Below are 16309 nucleotides of genomic sequence, written 5' to 3' on the forward strand. Positions count from 1 at the left end.
AGTCACTGTTCCTAGAATTAGATTGGTATAATTTCAATGAAATTTTCAACAAAATACAATAATTTCTATAAATTTTTTTAAAGAAGAAACACAGGACTGAGCTAAGTTTTACACTGCAAACGTGTCCTTGAAGCTTCTGGAAACCCTGCTCTCATAGGGAAGACAAAAGCCAACTCCAAATAAAGTATTGAGTTTGCAAGGGAAGTTAGCATTCACTTATTCAAGCTTCCACCCAAAGTTCTCCCACAATCCTTTCTCTGTTTCTTCCCTAAATGCACTTTTTTTTTTTTTTTTAGAAGGTACTACAGTGGGCTATCAGGAATCAAATTTCCCAGTTCCTTCCATGAAATTACTGGAGAACGCGTTCAGTTTTACAGTCCGTTAAAGGAAAACAATTTGTAATATTTGCGTAGAGACTGTGATAAACTTGGTATTTGCTTTTTGTGCAATAAAAGTTGAATTTAACAATGACAGCGACAAAAAAATAATGGAACTCAGAGGCTCATTTACCTTAAAATAATATAAAACAAGCCTTAGCTATGGCATTTAAAATTTGGTATAATGAAGCTACGTTTCAAAGTTGATGTCAGGGGACAGACATGGTTAACATCCAATCATTTTAAAACAAGCTTTTAGGGTAAAACCCAACCAACCCAGTGCTGTATTTATGGAGGACGTGATTTAACAAAATGTAATCTGTTCAAACCCAAGTAATGAGAATTATTTGAAAAGTGAGCTTTTGTCCCTGATTTATTATTTAAATTTACTTACATTTCTCCAGCTTCTTTGTTTTAGTAGCCTAATAGAAATAAAAATTCATAACCCAAATACAGGTCAGCCACTACCTCCCCCAGTGGATAATTGCTCCATCAGCAGGGACAGAGTGGGGGTTGATTTCTTCCTTCACCGCAAGTTACAATTTTAAGCCTCTTTGTCCCAATTTTCCCCCACCCAGTAAAATGGCTTGAAATTTTGTATCGAGTTTATAAAGGGTCACTCCTTTGATTTTTAAAGCGTTAAATATCCTGTAAAATGTGCCCCTCAAGTACAAAGTATTATTATTTGTTGTCTGCATGGACGTACTCGGACTCAGGATCATAATACAATCTAATTTAGCTGGTTCGATTGACTACCAGTTGGTTTAAAAAAAAAAGGAAAAAAATAAACACGAAAATTATTTGATCATGATTTTTTGACTGACCAAATCAGCCCAGATCAGTCTAAAAATGAAAGCCATTTAGATAAGAGAAGTGTACTGCTAACTCATAAAGAGAAACAAAACCAAGCATTTTTTCAAAAACATGGTTCCAGTTAGGGCTTGTTGCTGGGCTGGAAAACAAAAGAAAACAAAATATAATGATGCCTCCCTCAATAATCTTTGGCATCCTTTAATGTTGCTTGCTGTGATTTGTGCTGGGCCAGGAAAGTCACTGGCCTCTCAGTCCCAGTATATTTGACAAGTACTGACACTTTGGGCTTGCTGTACAATAAAATAAATACATTAATAAAGCCATTTCCCCCTTCATTTCAGCCCATGCATAAGAGACAGGTTACTTAAAATTCAAGTGCTAGGAAAGCCCATTATAAAAGGGAAATAATTTCAAGTGAATTCCGTTTGATCTTTTTTTTTTATAGGGGTTCCTACCAACCTCACTCCTGTCCTCCCCAGACCCTGGCAACCAATTAGTCTCAACACAGAGGCCACAGGCCAGGTTGAAATGTCTCCTTTTTTAGGGGGCTTCCCTCCAGAGAGTGCCTAGATCTTTGAGTTTGACTCCTGGAAAGGAATCAGATCTGGTTGCCGTCCAAACCCTTCAGCACTGACAATGGCATAACATCACAGGGCCACCTCATCTTCCACAGAAAGCCCTGCAGTCCAAGTTTTCTAAAAGCCTTCTCTTCCTTGTCGCCTAGCATTTCAGCAGTTCTTCCCTTCCGTGTTGTTTGCATGCAATTCTGAAAATCTTTTCTTCTATTTTGCAAAGTAGCAGGGAAAAGTGGACAAACTTTGATTTAAAAGATTTTTTTGAAATGCTTATCTTTTGGGGGAAAATCCGTCCAAAGGACAAAAAATGAAGACTGAAGACGGTTAGAGTGTCCCTCTCCTCACCTGGCAATCCCGAACCATGGAGGTGAAAAAAATTATCAGCTAGATTGGCCTTTTCTTTCTTAGGAACAACATTGCAGAGAGAAAGAGGGGTGGGTGTGTGTGTGTGTGTGCGCGCGTCTGACGCGCTGAAAGGCTTGGGGAAAGGAAGCGCAGCTCTCCCCCAGGAAAGCCTCAGGTCAGCAGATGGAAGGAGGCCTGGGGTCGCCGTCCGTGGTCGAAAGGCAGTGCCCGAGCCATTCCCCATTACCCCGGCGGCCAGCTCTGCGCTCTGGAGCAGTGCCAGGACTCCTGACAGCGCCCGGCAGGTCGGTGGGTGGGGGGCTTGGGCGTTCTCTTTGCAGAAGACGCCCATTTGGAGGGAAAACTCCCTTTATTTTCCTGGAGTTCCGTAGTCTCCCATCCCCATCATTTTTAGGCTGATCATACTCATGATGATGAACTTGCAGCTCAGCTTCCTGCCGCCTGCTTGACCCGGAGCACCAGCAGGCTGCTTGCCTCGCCCTCAGCTTCCTCCTCCAGTCTCAACTCCAGGGCCTCGGGGCGCCTGTAGGGGTTCAAGCGGGCCGGAGTTGCAGAAGGGGCTCGCGGGGGCGCGGGGTCCCGCTGGGGAGCGCGCACGGAGCGGCGCCTCGGCCGCCCTGCTTCCTGAAGCTGTGCTCCTTTGACCCCAGTGGCAGTCCCTGTCACTGCACCGCTCGCGCTCCCTCCAGCTCGCCGCGCCCTCGCTCCCTCTCCTCGCCCCCTCGCTCGCTCTCTCCCCAGATCGAGGCTGCTCCAGTCCTTTCTCCCCCGCCTCCCTCTAGCGCCGCTGCCCCCCGCCCCCCTGCCCCCGTCCGCGGCAGGACCCCGGGGGTCGAAGGTTCTGGCCCGCCCGCGCCCTTGCCGCCCCCGCGCGCCCTACGCGCGCCTCCCGCCTGCTCGGGTCGCTCGGCGATGGATCGCCTGCTCGCTGGGCGCTGAAGGCATCCCCGGGACCCGGAGCGCAGCCCGGGAAAGGTAATCCGCCCCGGGAAGGGAGGCGGGGGAGGGGGAGGAGGCGGCCCAGCGCCCGGTGCAGAGCGCGAGAGGAAGGGAAAAAAATGCACACACAAAGCGGAGCCCGGGTGAGAGGTGCCTTGTCAGAGGCGCGTGCGAGGGGCTCGGCGGCTACGGACCGCGGCTGCCCCGTGCCCCTGACATTCGCCCTGGAGGGCGCCCCCCAGACAATTCGGCCGCGCGCCGGGACCCGGGGAGGGTTGATTTCCAACCCCCGAGCGAAAGAGAATTATTTTTTGGAAGCTGTCTTCCTTCCTACTCCCCATCTTGCCCCTCTTCTTTCTCCCCTCCCCCCAGACCTCGGCCCCCGACCTCTCGGGGTCCCACCTCACCGCCTCCTCTTCCGTCAGGATTTCCGAGGAGGGGAGGAGGGGGTGTCGGCGGGAGGCAGCAGCGAAAGCCGGGCGGCGGGGATGGCGGTGGGGACGAGGGCTCGACGAGCTGTTTACTACAAAGTCTCGGGGTGATGTGTTCAAGCCGCCCCGGCCTAGGCCCGGGTGCATTGTGTTGGCCCGAGCCCCGGGCGCCCGCGGCAGCCCGCTGCGAGGTGCGGTGGCCGGGAAGGCGCCGTGCAGCTTTGTGCTCCGGCTGCGCCCCGCGGCTGTCCCCGGGGCTCCCTGGGCGCGCGCCGCCGGGGCGCGGGGCTTTTTCTCACCATGTCCCCCGCCCCAACCTCGCGCTCCGCCGCCGCCTCCGGTTTCCACGAACGCAGCCTGCGGAGAGAGCCGGCGACGCGGGTTGAGGCTCGGCTGGGCGGCGGAGACGAGGAGCGAGAAAAAGTAACCGTTGACGCCCGATTTCTTCTATACCGAGGCAGGAGTTTCTTTGCCATTTACATGTAACAGGGTTATCTTCTCAAAGCCTTTGAATTCTGGGGTTTTGCGGCCTAGGAGGTGAAGGGGGACATTTTTCTGGAGATCAAGGAGGTGGGGGTTGAAATCCATCTGCAAGACAAGAAATTAAGATGCCCTAGTGGGGTCAATTTATAACTCACCCGCCCCCACTTTTCCCCAACACACACCCCATATTAAGTGCAAACAGGGTCATGAAAAATGTGTAATTGATTTGAGATGCAGAGAACCAATAAACACTAACAGGTCAGGGCGGAAAAAACAAACAAAACTTTAAGTGAAAGAAAAGATTTCCAAAGGGGGGGGGGGTCAAAAATCCGTGGCCTCCACTCCCCCTTCCAAGGCTCCCTGGCTCCCTTTCTTCCTTTCTCCGCGGCCCCGGGAAAGGAGCCCGGCAGCTCCGGGGCAGAGAGCAGGCAGGAGGCGGCAGCGGCTCTGTGCTCCGATGCGGCTCTGGGGGCTCGGGGACGCCGGCTCTGGGGGCTCGGGGATGCCAACGCGCCCGGAGGCTGAAGTCTGGGCAGTGGCGTTGTGATGCCCCAGCAAGGATGGGGCGGTGTCAGAGCCATTGGCCGCCGGTGGTCATCAATCAATCCTGGGCTTGGGTAGAGGGAGAGAAAGAAAGACAGGCGCCCAGCGGAGCCCGGGGCAGCGAGCGCAAGAGCCAGCAGTGCCAGCAGCGGCTGCAGCGGAGGCGACGGCGGCAACGGGGGACTAAACAAGGGACTAAACGAGTAAGGCGAGCTGGTGCTCCAGGAAGGAAGGGGGAGCTATGGCCCGGGCGAGCCGATCGTGAGCCCAGAGGGCAGGGCGTGTGTGTGTGTGTGTGTGTGTGTGTGTGTGTGTGTGTGTGTAGTCACTGAAGCCCCCCTTATCCCCTTCAACTGCCCAGCCTAGATTTAAAACAAACAAACCAATCCAAAGTAGAGAATTCCGCGCCCCCCCGCCCCACCATATATAGACACCACACGTTGTCAGAGGCGCGGGAGAAAAGTCTTGCCCTTCCTCTTTGAAAGAATGTGCCAGCTGGGTGTCCGCAGTGCTGGAGACAAGTTCAGGTGTAAGTGCGGCGCTAGGGAGGGCGCTCTGTGGCAGAGACACGTGGAACTTTGTGTGAGCATCCTTGGAAAAGCCTGACGGAGAGAAGCCGGGAAGGCGTGTGGGCATCGCTCTGGAATGTAGGGATGAGTAACTGGAGGTGGGCAAGGAAAAAAAAAAAAAAACTGAGCAGGGGGCGTGAGTTGGGGAAGCACTCCGTCTGTGCGGCAGAAGGAGAAGAGTGAAGAATTTGGCGGAGTTGGGACTTGCGGGTTCCAAAGTCCCGTCAGGCTGTCTTGAGATCTTCTTGGGGCAAGTGATTAAAACGAGCATCCTTGTTTAAAAGAGGAAATCGCGGGCTCTTTTCTCATAGGCTATGCGGTGCGGGGCATGGGTAGAGAGGTCATGAGTTGTTCTTTTGAAACTTTTGGTGAATTGGATTTCTGGTTTCTAGGAGGTGGAGACAGCTATTTTATTGCTCAGCTTTTAATCCCTTCATTGCCAGCGGACTAGAAAAAGGTTTTCCAACTAGATTCCTGGAAGAGAACATAGCAGTTGCACAATTTAAGGGACCGGAGAAATGACTGCTGTCTAGGAAATGCAAAACGTACTCACATGATTTTTCTTTAAAGAGAAAATCAAAATAGCACCAGCTTGAATGCTTGGCAGCGTCAATCCCTTTTAGATTTTTCTTTAGGTTCCCTGGCATTTATTGCTGGGTTCCTTTGTTTTGTGGAGCGAATGTGTTGATGTATAAAATAGAAATTAAAAAAAATACTGCTGTCTTTAAATATTGTATGTAAAAGGAAGTATAACCGTGGCAAGGGTGAGATGCTTTAAAAAGTGGTCACTAGGAAAATTTTACTCTCCAAATACGTGAAAGATACCACTTCCTAGATAGTTTTAGGCAGTGTGTCTTTCTGTCTTGTTTCAAGCTTTTTCCAAAATTCTCAGGTTAGAGGAGGCAAGTGTTGCTCATTGTTCCCATCCTGAGAGTTTACCAAGAAAGCAGTGTCTTTCCACGTGTTTGTGTTTAATATTGTTAGGTTATGTTCATTTTGAGATGCAGGCGGAGGTGAACATAGCATTTTTTAAAATAAGCCTTTTCTTGACTTGTCTGTAAAGATGTCTGTGAAAGTTTTGAAGCTGTCTGCCTCAGTCTGACATTTTCTTCAAAGGACTCCAGATTAAAGAAGATAGGCACTGCAGGTGCACTGTTTCGATAAAACATTTGAAAAAGAACATGGTAAAGATGAATTCAAATCAGGTGCCAGCCACCCATTTAGCCCTTCAGAGTCTGAGGGGCCTGTGCTTGCTGATGAAAAGATGTTCTGTTTGTCTTGCTGGGGCAGAGGTGCAAAGAGGCGCAGATATTCACTTGACAGAAAAGGCAGTGGGTAGGCTGACTTTAGGGTAGAGCGGACCATTTAGGAATGGGGATGGATTACATTCAAAGTTCTGTCTCTTCTTGGCCTCAAATATGAGAACTTGGGAGGGGGAAGATGATGCTAACTACCATAAATCATTGCATAGATATTTAAATACAGATACCTGTATTTTATTTCCAGGCCACATTTAAACAACAACGAAAACAACCCCATTGCTGTCTAGTTAGCGGCCCTATAGGACAGAGTAGAACTGCCCCACAGGGTTTCCAAGGCTGTACTCTTTACAGAAGCAGATTGCCACATCTTTCTCCCGCAGAGCGGCTAGTGAGTTTAAACCGCTGACCCTTCAATTAGCAGTCGAGTACTTAACCACTGAACCACCAGGGCTCCTTAGGCCACATTTAACTTGGTTTAATTAGTGAGTTTTACTGTAGAAAAATTTAAACAGCTTCTGGCACCCTGTGCAACGGGATTGCTACTTGGGTCACAGTTGTCTAGACATGAATTTGGTTTCCTTTCCTTCTTAATGTTCCATATTTCACACAATAGACATTGATGGCAGGAACATAAGAATTGCCATGTAATTTTTTACACCACTGTCTAATTTATGCAAACACTAAGTTCTCACAGTCTGAAAATGGGTATTTTTTCTTCCTCTGTGCGTTGATGGCTAACATTCTTTTTAATGACAGTCATTTCTATACCAGGAAGATGTTTTCATTTGTATTTACTTTTCAGCGCCACGCAATTATGCAGTTTTGCGCTTCAGTAGTGTCTCAGTACTTTGTGTCTCAAAAGAGAATTACAGTACTTAGAACAGGACTGCAATTTGAAGCAGGTGTTGTGTTTTACTGTTATGCAAAATAACAGTAAAATATAATTGAGGGAGAAATTAAGGAAACAGCTGCAAACTTGGTATGAAAACTGCTACATTATGATTTGTAAGCAGTTCTTAGAGATATCTTACATCAGAGGAGCCGGGGAAGATTTTAATTTAGTTAATCCTACTGGCCTGGTTGTCTATCAACTGGTGCTTAAAGGACTCATACCTCCCATGAAGTCAGGAGGAAGAAAGAGAACCCAAAGTGACACTTGGTTTAAAATGCCAGAGGACCAGGGATTCATCTCTTGGCAGTGTGGTTGCACATTAGGAAAGCCGGCAAGGTGGGTGTTAATTTGATTGGAACAGAGCGCTGTGGAATTTCTTAGCCCAGCCAGCATATGGAGGACTACACAAGCCCCGGGTTGTAAAATTATAAAATAAATGGCCTATGGCAGGCCATCTGCCTTTTTTCTTGATATTATAAGGTGTTTCCTGACAAATTTAAATCCAGACTTATTATTCTAAATATTTTTATTTTAGATAGGAGCTAAGTTTCCCATAGCTTAACGATGCGCATGGCAAACATATCCTGATACGGGGCACTTAAAGAGCAGGCGATACCCAAGGCCTGTGTTGCTAGCATCTTCTCTGCTGCACTGATCAGTCACAGCAGCTTTGATGCAAAGATTTGCTTTGTACACCTGCTATAAAAATAGACATCTTCATTTCAGAACCCAGTGCAGCAAATAATACCTAACATTTATATATATAAAAAAAAAAAGTCAGAGCTAATACTCGACGGCACTGGGTTGGGTTTGGATGGAAATTAAAAAAAAAAAAAAAAGTGAAAGCAACTCCTGAGAATTCTGCGGCATCAGAATAAGGAGGCAGATGTAATGGCTGCCCCCCTTTACCGCTCTAAGAGGGGAGGTCAGGAATGCATTCAGAATGGTGGTCCATGCCTGACTGTGTTTGACTTTCCCTGAGTAACTAATGTGCTGAAAGGAATTACCCTACATTTAGTGAGAAGGAACTTCCTTACCACAGAGTTCTGGGCCTGAGGGCATTGTATATGTATCCCGAAGTATTTGGGGAGCTGCTTGTGAAAGACACAGTTGTGTATGTGTAGTGTGTGCATATTATATATGTATCGTAGTTGTATACAGGTACCTGTTGTGAGCATTAGCATTTTTAACTTACATTTGTCATTGTGTTATGTGGCTGTTTTACGCATTGTAATTTCAAATTATTATATGACACCAACTTTGTAGAGACCAAGCGTTCCAATTAGCAGGGAAGGTTTGGAAGATTCTCCACTTAGACACAAACCATTTATAGCTAGACACCATGGCAACTGTGGATATGCCCCTTCCGTAATTCACAGTAAGTGCCATAATTATACTTAAGGAGGAAATCTTAGTTTGAACGCCATTGAGGTGATTTGCTAACAGCCAGCGATGTCGTGTAAAGTGCAATGCCCACTCTAAAGTGTGTACACGGAAGAGTGTTGGGAATGGTTGTATCCATGAATCGATAACAAACATTTAGATTTTTCCTGAACCACTTTCTTGTCCAAGTGTCAAATTTGAAGTTTCTTAGAACACTTTCTTTTTCTTTGTTCTCATATATATATATATATATACATTTTTTTTTCTTTCCAGAAACACACAGTGGTTTTTATGAGTAGATCTTTGGATTCAGAGGTTGGCTGAAACGCACCATGCCTGCTTCCATCCTTTGCTCCAGAAAGTTGTGAATTGCTCATGCCTATAGGGAGGAAGGATGGCACATGGGATTCCTTCTCAAGGCAAAGTTACCATAACGGTGGATGAGTACAGCTCCAACCCCACCCAGGCCTTCACGCACTACAATATCAACCAGAGCAGATTCCAGCCGCCACATGTACATATGTAAGTATTGCTCATGACCTTGAAATAATTGACACTCAAGAAAATATAAATAAAATAAAGTATTCACTCGTATTTTCTGCCAAGGAGAATAGAAATGACACCATTTGCAACACAGACGGCTATCTGTGGTTCCAAATACTGCTGAGGAGTAATCCCCTATCGCTTTGTAACAGTTCACATTTTCTGAGCATTTTTAATGACAATTGAACATTAGATGTTCAGCGCCTCTGAGGGATGGTGGAGTAGGTTTTCCACATTTTATGGATAAGAACAGAGAAGTTGAGGCATGTGCCTAATGCTGCACAGTGCATTTTGGCAGTCTCCTGATCCCCAGCTCAGTTTGCTTTACATCATGTTACTTGCCTCCATGATGAAATATTTCTTTAAAATTGCTGTAGTTCCCCCGCAACCCCACCTCACCCCATCTCACTGGACTACCCCTTTACATTCAGCTGGGAAATAGGCCTAATTGGGACTAATTGTCCAGCCATTGCTGAATCCACTGTCTTGCCTGTTGCTCGTGGAACGTGTGCTACATGCAGCAGGACTTGAACAATAAGGGGAACAAAGGATTAAGGGACAGTGGAACGGTTGGTCCCAAGAATTGTACTTTTTCTCACTCCCTAAGTCAAGTTGAGGTTTAAACTGTTTAAGGAACAAAGTGTGGGAGGAATCCAGAGGCAAGGATTTCGTAGCACCTGGTTGCACACCAACTGTTTTCTGGTCCTCTGCTACAGGATGTGCTGGGCGTTCCGCAGAAGGGAGCAAAAGGTCACCATCTCCCTTGTTTATTCAAGGCCCAGTGCTCATTCTCTATTAGGCCCTTCCAATGTCTAACGCGGGTCTTTCATAGTTGGACTAAGCCTCATTGAAAACTATTGTATAGTCAAGATAGAAAGGAGGTTAAAGCTCTGTTGACTGTTTTTGCCACTCCTAGCAGAATTGAACTTGGGGCATGTCCAGATCACAAGCTCTTTTTTAATTAATTATCTTATTTGACCATTTGAAAAATAGGAGAACCTCCCTACCCCAAACACACATGATACCCCCTCAAATTTAGAAACACTAACCAAACAAAAAGGTCTTTCCATTCGATGGGTATTTGGGTAGACACTAGGATGTTGCTTTGCAAGTATATGCTGTAGAGTCAGTCCATCACCTGTGATGAGGTTTCTGCAAAGTGGCCATAATGAAACAACATGCTTGAGCAAAAGCAACAAATCATTGCACTTGGTTAGTGCTAAGCTATTTCTAAGAATTTTTATGCTTTCTTTAAATCAGAATATATTCATGATTATGAAAGATTGCTCATTAATAATTTTAAAGAGAAGTTTTTAGGGGGAATAAGATTTTTCTTTGTTAAAATGACTTTTTTCCCCTGAACAATAAATATGTTTCAAATAATCTTTTATTTTTATGTTTCTATGCATTTCTATTTCTTCAAATACGTGATAAAATGTGTGCAAGTTGGACTTCAGCTCTGTTTTGCACTGCTGTGACGTTTTGTATTAAAGAATCACAGAGAACTTTGTGGATCCTGTTTCCAATCAAGGAGAAGACAGTATGCCTTGCCCCAGATTCCTTGGAAAATGACTGATGGGGAACGTCAGCCTAGTCTTAGGTCTACAGACATCTGTTCACTTGTTCTTGTCTGTAAGATTCCACTGGAAAACAGTGAATGCACAAAGATATTTTAAAAATCATGTAACCTTAGAACTGATCTGCTTAGACCTAGCCATGAAAAATTTGCGGGATCAAATTATTCTGCTTGAAAAATCAGGTTTGTGGTGTTTGCCTAGACAGCTGTGAAGCCCTTTTACCGTAGTCTTGAACTTGAATAGAGGAACCTTCCCAGTCTGGCTCCAACTATACCATCATCACCTAAATCCTTTACTCTATCCACATAGGTTGGCTCACTGTCAGCTGAGCACACCATGGGCCTTTCCATCTCAGTGCCATTGCCTTCTCTGTTACTCACAGCTGAGACACTCGCATTTCTGCTCAGTTCTTCAAATGCCTCAAGACTAGTTCAGGCACCTCCACTTCTATGAAATTTTTTCTATCACTCCAATTCAAATTGTGCCTCAACACGGCACTCCTAATCACTTGGCATTTACCTCTTACCATCTCCATTGTTATTTTTCTTTATATATATCTTACCCTTGCAGCTACTTTGTTTGCTTCTTAAAGGCAGGAATTATGCTTCTGAGTGGGTAATAGATACTCAGAAATATTTATTGATCAATTGATCAATTTTGCATTGAAAAGGAAATTATGTTTCATGCTTGGAGATTTTCACTGGAACTTTTCTATCACCTCTTGACATTTTGAGTGTTTGTGTGAAGATGCTTAGAGTCAAAATGCTAGATCAACTCTTCCTTGGCTGTACAATTACTTGGAAGACACCACATTGTTGTTTTGTAGGCCTGGTACCCCGTACAGTGACTGATCTATAGTAGATGTTCAGGTGTCTTGGTTGAATGTAGTCATGTTCTATTTCTGTTATATTTTTCAAAACAGCTCTTAGTCTAAATACAAACTTAAATTGGCTGGAAAATATCCGTCTAATGTTTAGTCTAAAATTTGTTCATTTTTTCTGAAATTTTCAACATGTCTCGACAGAGCTTTGCTTTTCTCCCTAAAGATGTTTTGTCTTTTCCACTCAAATAGTTGATCTTTTTTTTTTTAATGAGATTCTTAAAACATTTTCTTTCCCTTTATTACCCTATACCTGGGAAAGTAGTTGAGACAGAGATAAGTCTTATGAGGACCTGTGACAGATCACCTGGATTGGCGTTAGAATCTCCATCCCTTAAATGATCTGGTTTTTGCTTTTTTTCATGTACCTTAGAGGGGGCTGTTGAGATTTTTGTACCCTGAATAAAGAGTAGGTCACTTCCCATTGGGAAATTTACTTCCTTTCTTCAGGCTTCAGTTTACTTATAACTACCTCAGTGATAGTTGAGGATTTTTTAGCTCTGACATACTAGGATTAATATTACAAGTAAGACAGTGGAGGGTAGCAGATAAATAAGACCTGGTCCCCATCCTCACAAAGTTCATTATTGATTTCAGAGCTGATGTTAAAAATGGGGAGCCATAATGGCACAGTGGTTAAGAGCTTGGCTGCTAACCAGGAGGTTGGCAGTTTGAATCCACCAGCCGCTCTTTGGAAACCCTATTGGGCAGTTCTGCTCTGTTCTGTAGGGTTGCTATGAGTCAGAATCGACTCAGTGACAACAGGTTTTGGTTTGAGTTAACAACTGACTTTCATGGGTCTATTACTTGGTCTTGGTCTGTCTTTTACCTGCAAGTTCTGACGAGGCTGCCTCCGAATCTTTGAACAACCACTGGCCTGGATCTCTGCCTGTGGCTTAGGGGATTTTTTTTTTATTTAAGAAAGGAATTCTATATAAAGTTGGGAAAGAAAATTAAAGAACAGCTAGACATGGCAGAGCAGAATCTAACCCAGAATCCTTGTGTACCTCTTACACAGACACTTGAGCATACTCATAGTACCGATGATTGAAAACCAGCAATTAGCAGGGTTTCATTTTTTCACAACTCCTTCCTCTTTCCAAAGCAGAATGTTTTGAAAATCATTCAGTATTTTTAATGATGATAGGAAGAGGTGCTGAAGGGGTCAACACAGGCCGAAAAACAACATAAATACTTCCTATGGTTTTAATTGTCTGAGGCTCAATAAGATATTAGAAAACCTTATTAGTAGGGTGCCCAGCTGTCTCAGTGTTAGCTTTGAAAGCCCCATGTTCCAGGAAACCCCTCAGTCCCAGGCAATCCAGGATGGTTGGTAACCCTCCTGAGGTCAGCCCCTCATCTTTTTGGTTTATTGATTGGCTGCTAGCAAGTCAGTTGAAATTTTGTTTTTAGTTGAGTCGCTATCCTTGTCTATGCCTTTGGTTGTTGACACCCCGGAATCTGCCTTACCCAGCTCTTGTTTTTCAGGAAGGCAGTATAATGTAGTGGTTGACATCACCAGTGGAATCAGATCGTTGGATATATAAAGCTTGGTTGTACTACTTACTAGCTATGTAACCAACTGTGGAGAAAAGACTTAACTTCTCTGTGGTTATTTTTTCCTTAGCACATGGATGAGAAAAATAGTGCCTACCTCAAAAGGTGGTTGTAAGGTTAAAAATAGTATTTATTGTATGTAAAGTCTTTAGAGATGTACTTAATATGTCGCCTATACTCTGTGTTGTTAGCTGTTCTCATTAGTTATTGTTTTATTGATTCTGGGGTTTCTATTCTAAGCTGCCTCAAATTCACTTTGAAAGTCAGCGAAGTGTAAGTAAATGTATAAACAAAGCCACTGGTAGTAAGTAAGTACCTGGCTCTGTTAAGAAGCCATTACTAGCAGAACTTCATAGAACCTTTTCTTGGAGGGAATTTTGGCGTTCAGGCCTGGCAGGTGTCCTGACTTCCTAGTGCCTGTCAAGATCATAAACAGCCTAAGTGTCTCACCTACCTCCAGTTACTCCCTGGTAGTTGTGGGGGGAAAGGAATCCCATCGGCCAAGTGCTGCCTGCTTTTCTCTACAGAATTATAGTGACTTTCCTCCACTTGGGCTGGATCTAGCCCCTGTACTCCCTATCAGTGTGTTAGAGTTCCCATCTATGGCTGTGGTCAACACAGAAGCATCATATTAACCATAATTAACTAGGATTGAGTGCAAAGGACACAGCCAGGGCTTCGTGGCTGAAAGTGGAATCTGAAATCAGATCTGTGAACCAATGCTAATCCTGTCAGTCACTGGTTTAGCTGGATTATGATGCACAAATTAAGAGCCTCAGTCTTCTCATCTGCAAAATGGGCTTATCAACCTGTTAAGGTAGTTGTGAGCATTAAATGAGATAGTGTATGTGACGATAGTGCCTGAAAGATAGCACTGGATAAATAGATGCTATGATGACATTTATGGTCTTGCCTGCTAGCTGGTGAGTTTGAGATAAGTGTTAACACTGTGTCTTTTCAAAACTTTGTGGCTGTATAAAACCTGACAAATCCAACTTGTACTCTTATTGCATTATTGCATTTTGTAGTATCCTTCAGTGTTGCTTGGGTATTGCTTATCATTTCTTTTAGTATTAATTAATTTTTTTTATAATTACGGTATATCACATACCCATCCAAATGCTTTGAGCACCTTAACAAAGCAGACGTGTAATATTGTTATAATGATTACAAGACTGATTCACTATTCTTGTGTAAGAGCCTAATCATTTTAAAAATTCTTTGTAGCTTTTAGGGTTTCTGGGTGATCATTCTTGCCAAATTCTTAAGTGATTTTGTTTGTTTGTCTAATCTGAGTTTTCATTTTTATTCAGTTTAAGAAAGTAGTAGAAAGTAAATGTTCTCTTCAGGCCTGTATTAGGCATCTTTAGGTGCAAAAACAAAGTTACAGAAGAGTGTTCTAGAAAGGGGCTATTGGTGAAAAAAATTATAAAATGGAAGGACAAATACCAACATTACTGGAAATTATCTAGGGAATAAATTTGGGAAAGACCTTTCATTTTTTATTTTATATACTTCTGCCTAATTTACTTAACAACCATGTAATACTTTTATGATGAAAACTTTTTTTAAAGAACAATAAAAATGTAATTTGTCAAAGGTCCTCTGCTTTGCTTGTAAAGACTTGGTATAATGCGACTCTACTTTTTTGGACCTCACTTCTCTGGGTGCCATCTTCTCTTCTCTTTTTAGGTTACAATCAAGAAATAGTTCAAATGCTGTTCATTTATTCAATATAATTCAACTTTGCTCATGTGAGGGAAAATGAGAATAAGCTTAAAGATAGTGTCTGCTTCTTAGTCCTATAGCTGAAGGACAGACATTTTTTTTTTCTTTAAAAGTTTGGAAAGCAGGCCCCCCAAAAAACCAGCTGCTGTGAATTCTAACTCTTGGCAACCCCGTGTACGTGAGAGTAGAATTGTGTTCCATAGGCTTTCGGTGACTGATTTTTTGCACATAGATTGCCGAGGCCTTTCTTAAGTTGCCTCTGGATGGACTCGAACCAGTAACCAAGAAATATCATTAAATCCATCTTTTGGCAGCTGGCGGAGTATACAGTATAAATAAATAAATAGCTTGCTTTAATAAACTCCTTGGCAGTGTTTCAGCTATCCTAGATTCTAGTCCTGCTTGGTCACTGCTTAGCTCTGTGATCTTTAGCAAGTTGAGTGTCTATGCATTTCAGGTTCTTCATCGACATTAAGATCACTGAGTGGCATAAGTAGTTAAGCACTCATCTGCTAGCTGGAAGGTTGACAGTTCCAGCTCACCCAGAACCTCCTCAGAAGACAGGCTTAGCGATCTGCTCCTGAGAGACCACAGCCTTGAAAACCCTCCAGAGCAGTTCTACTCTGCACACATGGGGTTGCCATCAGTTGGAATCAATGTGATGGCAGCGAACAAAGACATCAGATATTGAACTTGATGGCCTTTAGGATTGTCCCTTCCCAATCTGACCGTCTCTGATTCTTCCCATTTCTTCTCTTTTCTTTTGTCTGTTTAAAATCAGGAACATAAATACCATACCATTATCGATATTATGCAGGGAAAGAATTTGGTAGTGGAACATCATCATGGACATTTGTTGGTGGGAGAAAAGAAATGACCCCTTACTTTCTTACTGGGGAGGAATAATATCGAAGGACCAGATCTGGGGTCTGGGAAGCCCGTGAATGAATGTCTGAGGCTTTGTAAAATTGCATTCTGCAAACAAGGTAGAAAGTCATCCTTTGCTACAGAGCTGGGGGTTGCATTAACTGTTGAAAAAAATTCTCTTAGTAAGGCCCTTTCTCATCCTCATTTTTCTCTTAGTAAGGCCCTTTCTCATCCTCATTATAATTTATCACTGGGGTGATCATGAGCATGGTAATAATTTTTTCTTAATGTTTTCAGTCTGAAATTCGTCTTGGAGATGTGGAATGCCCGTTTTAGATTGCACTCATGTAAACACAGGGTATTTTTCTTTTCATCTCTCATTTCTTTTTCAAAATAAGTTCTTTTTCCTGTACACTCCGAGGATACCTGTCTTGTGGTCTGTGACAGTTTGACTTTGCTTCAGAGCTTACTTTTTTCCTCTTCTGCAGAATTCTTTATTTGCATTCTTGTATTAAAAATGCATC

At 43.9% G+C, this 16309-nt stretch overlaps 1 protein-coding gene across 1 annotated transcript in view; it reads left to right on the plus strand.

Annotated features, from left to right (window-relative positions):
• Positions 1–3016: 3016 nt before the first annotated feature.
• The window catches only part of MPPED2 (metallophosphoesterase domain containing 2), a 200103-nt gene continuing 186810 nt past the window's right edge, over positions 3017–16309 (plus strand). The window contains exons 1-2 of the mRNA XM_010592165.2: positions 3017–3106; positions 8907–9155. Of these exons, the coding sequence (XP_010590467.1) occupies positions 9028–9155 (128 nt within the window). The 5' untranslated portion in view covers positions 3017–3106; positions 8907–9027. The remainder of the gene's footprint in view (positions 3107–8906; positions 9156–16309) is intronic.

The sequence above is a fragment of the Loxodonta africana genome, chromosome 7, assembly GCF_030014295.1.
Source record: "Loxodonta africana isolate mLoxAfr1 chromosome 7, mLoxAfr1.hap2, whole genome shotgun sequence".
In the NCBI taxonomy this organism is placed as follows: domain Eukaryota; kingdom Metazoa; phylum Chordata; class Mammalia; order Proboscidea; family Elephantidae; genus Loxodonta; species Loxodonta africana.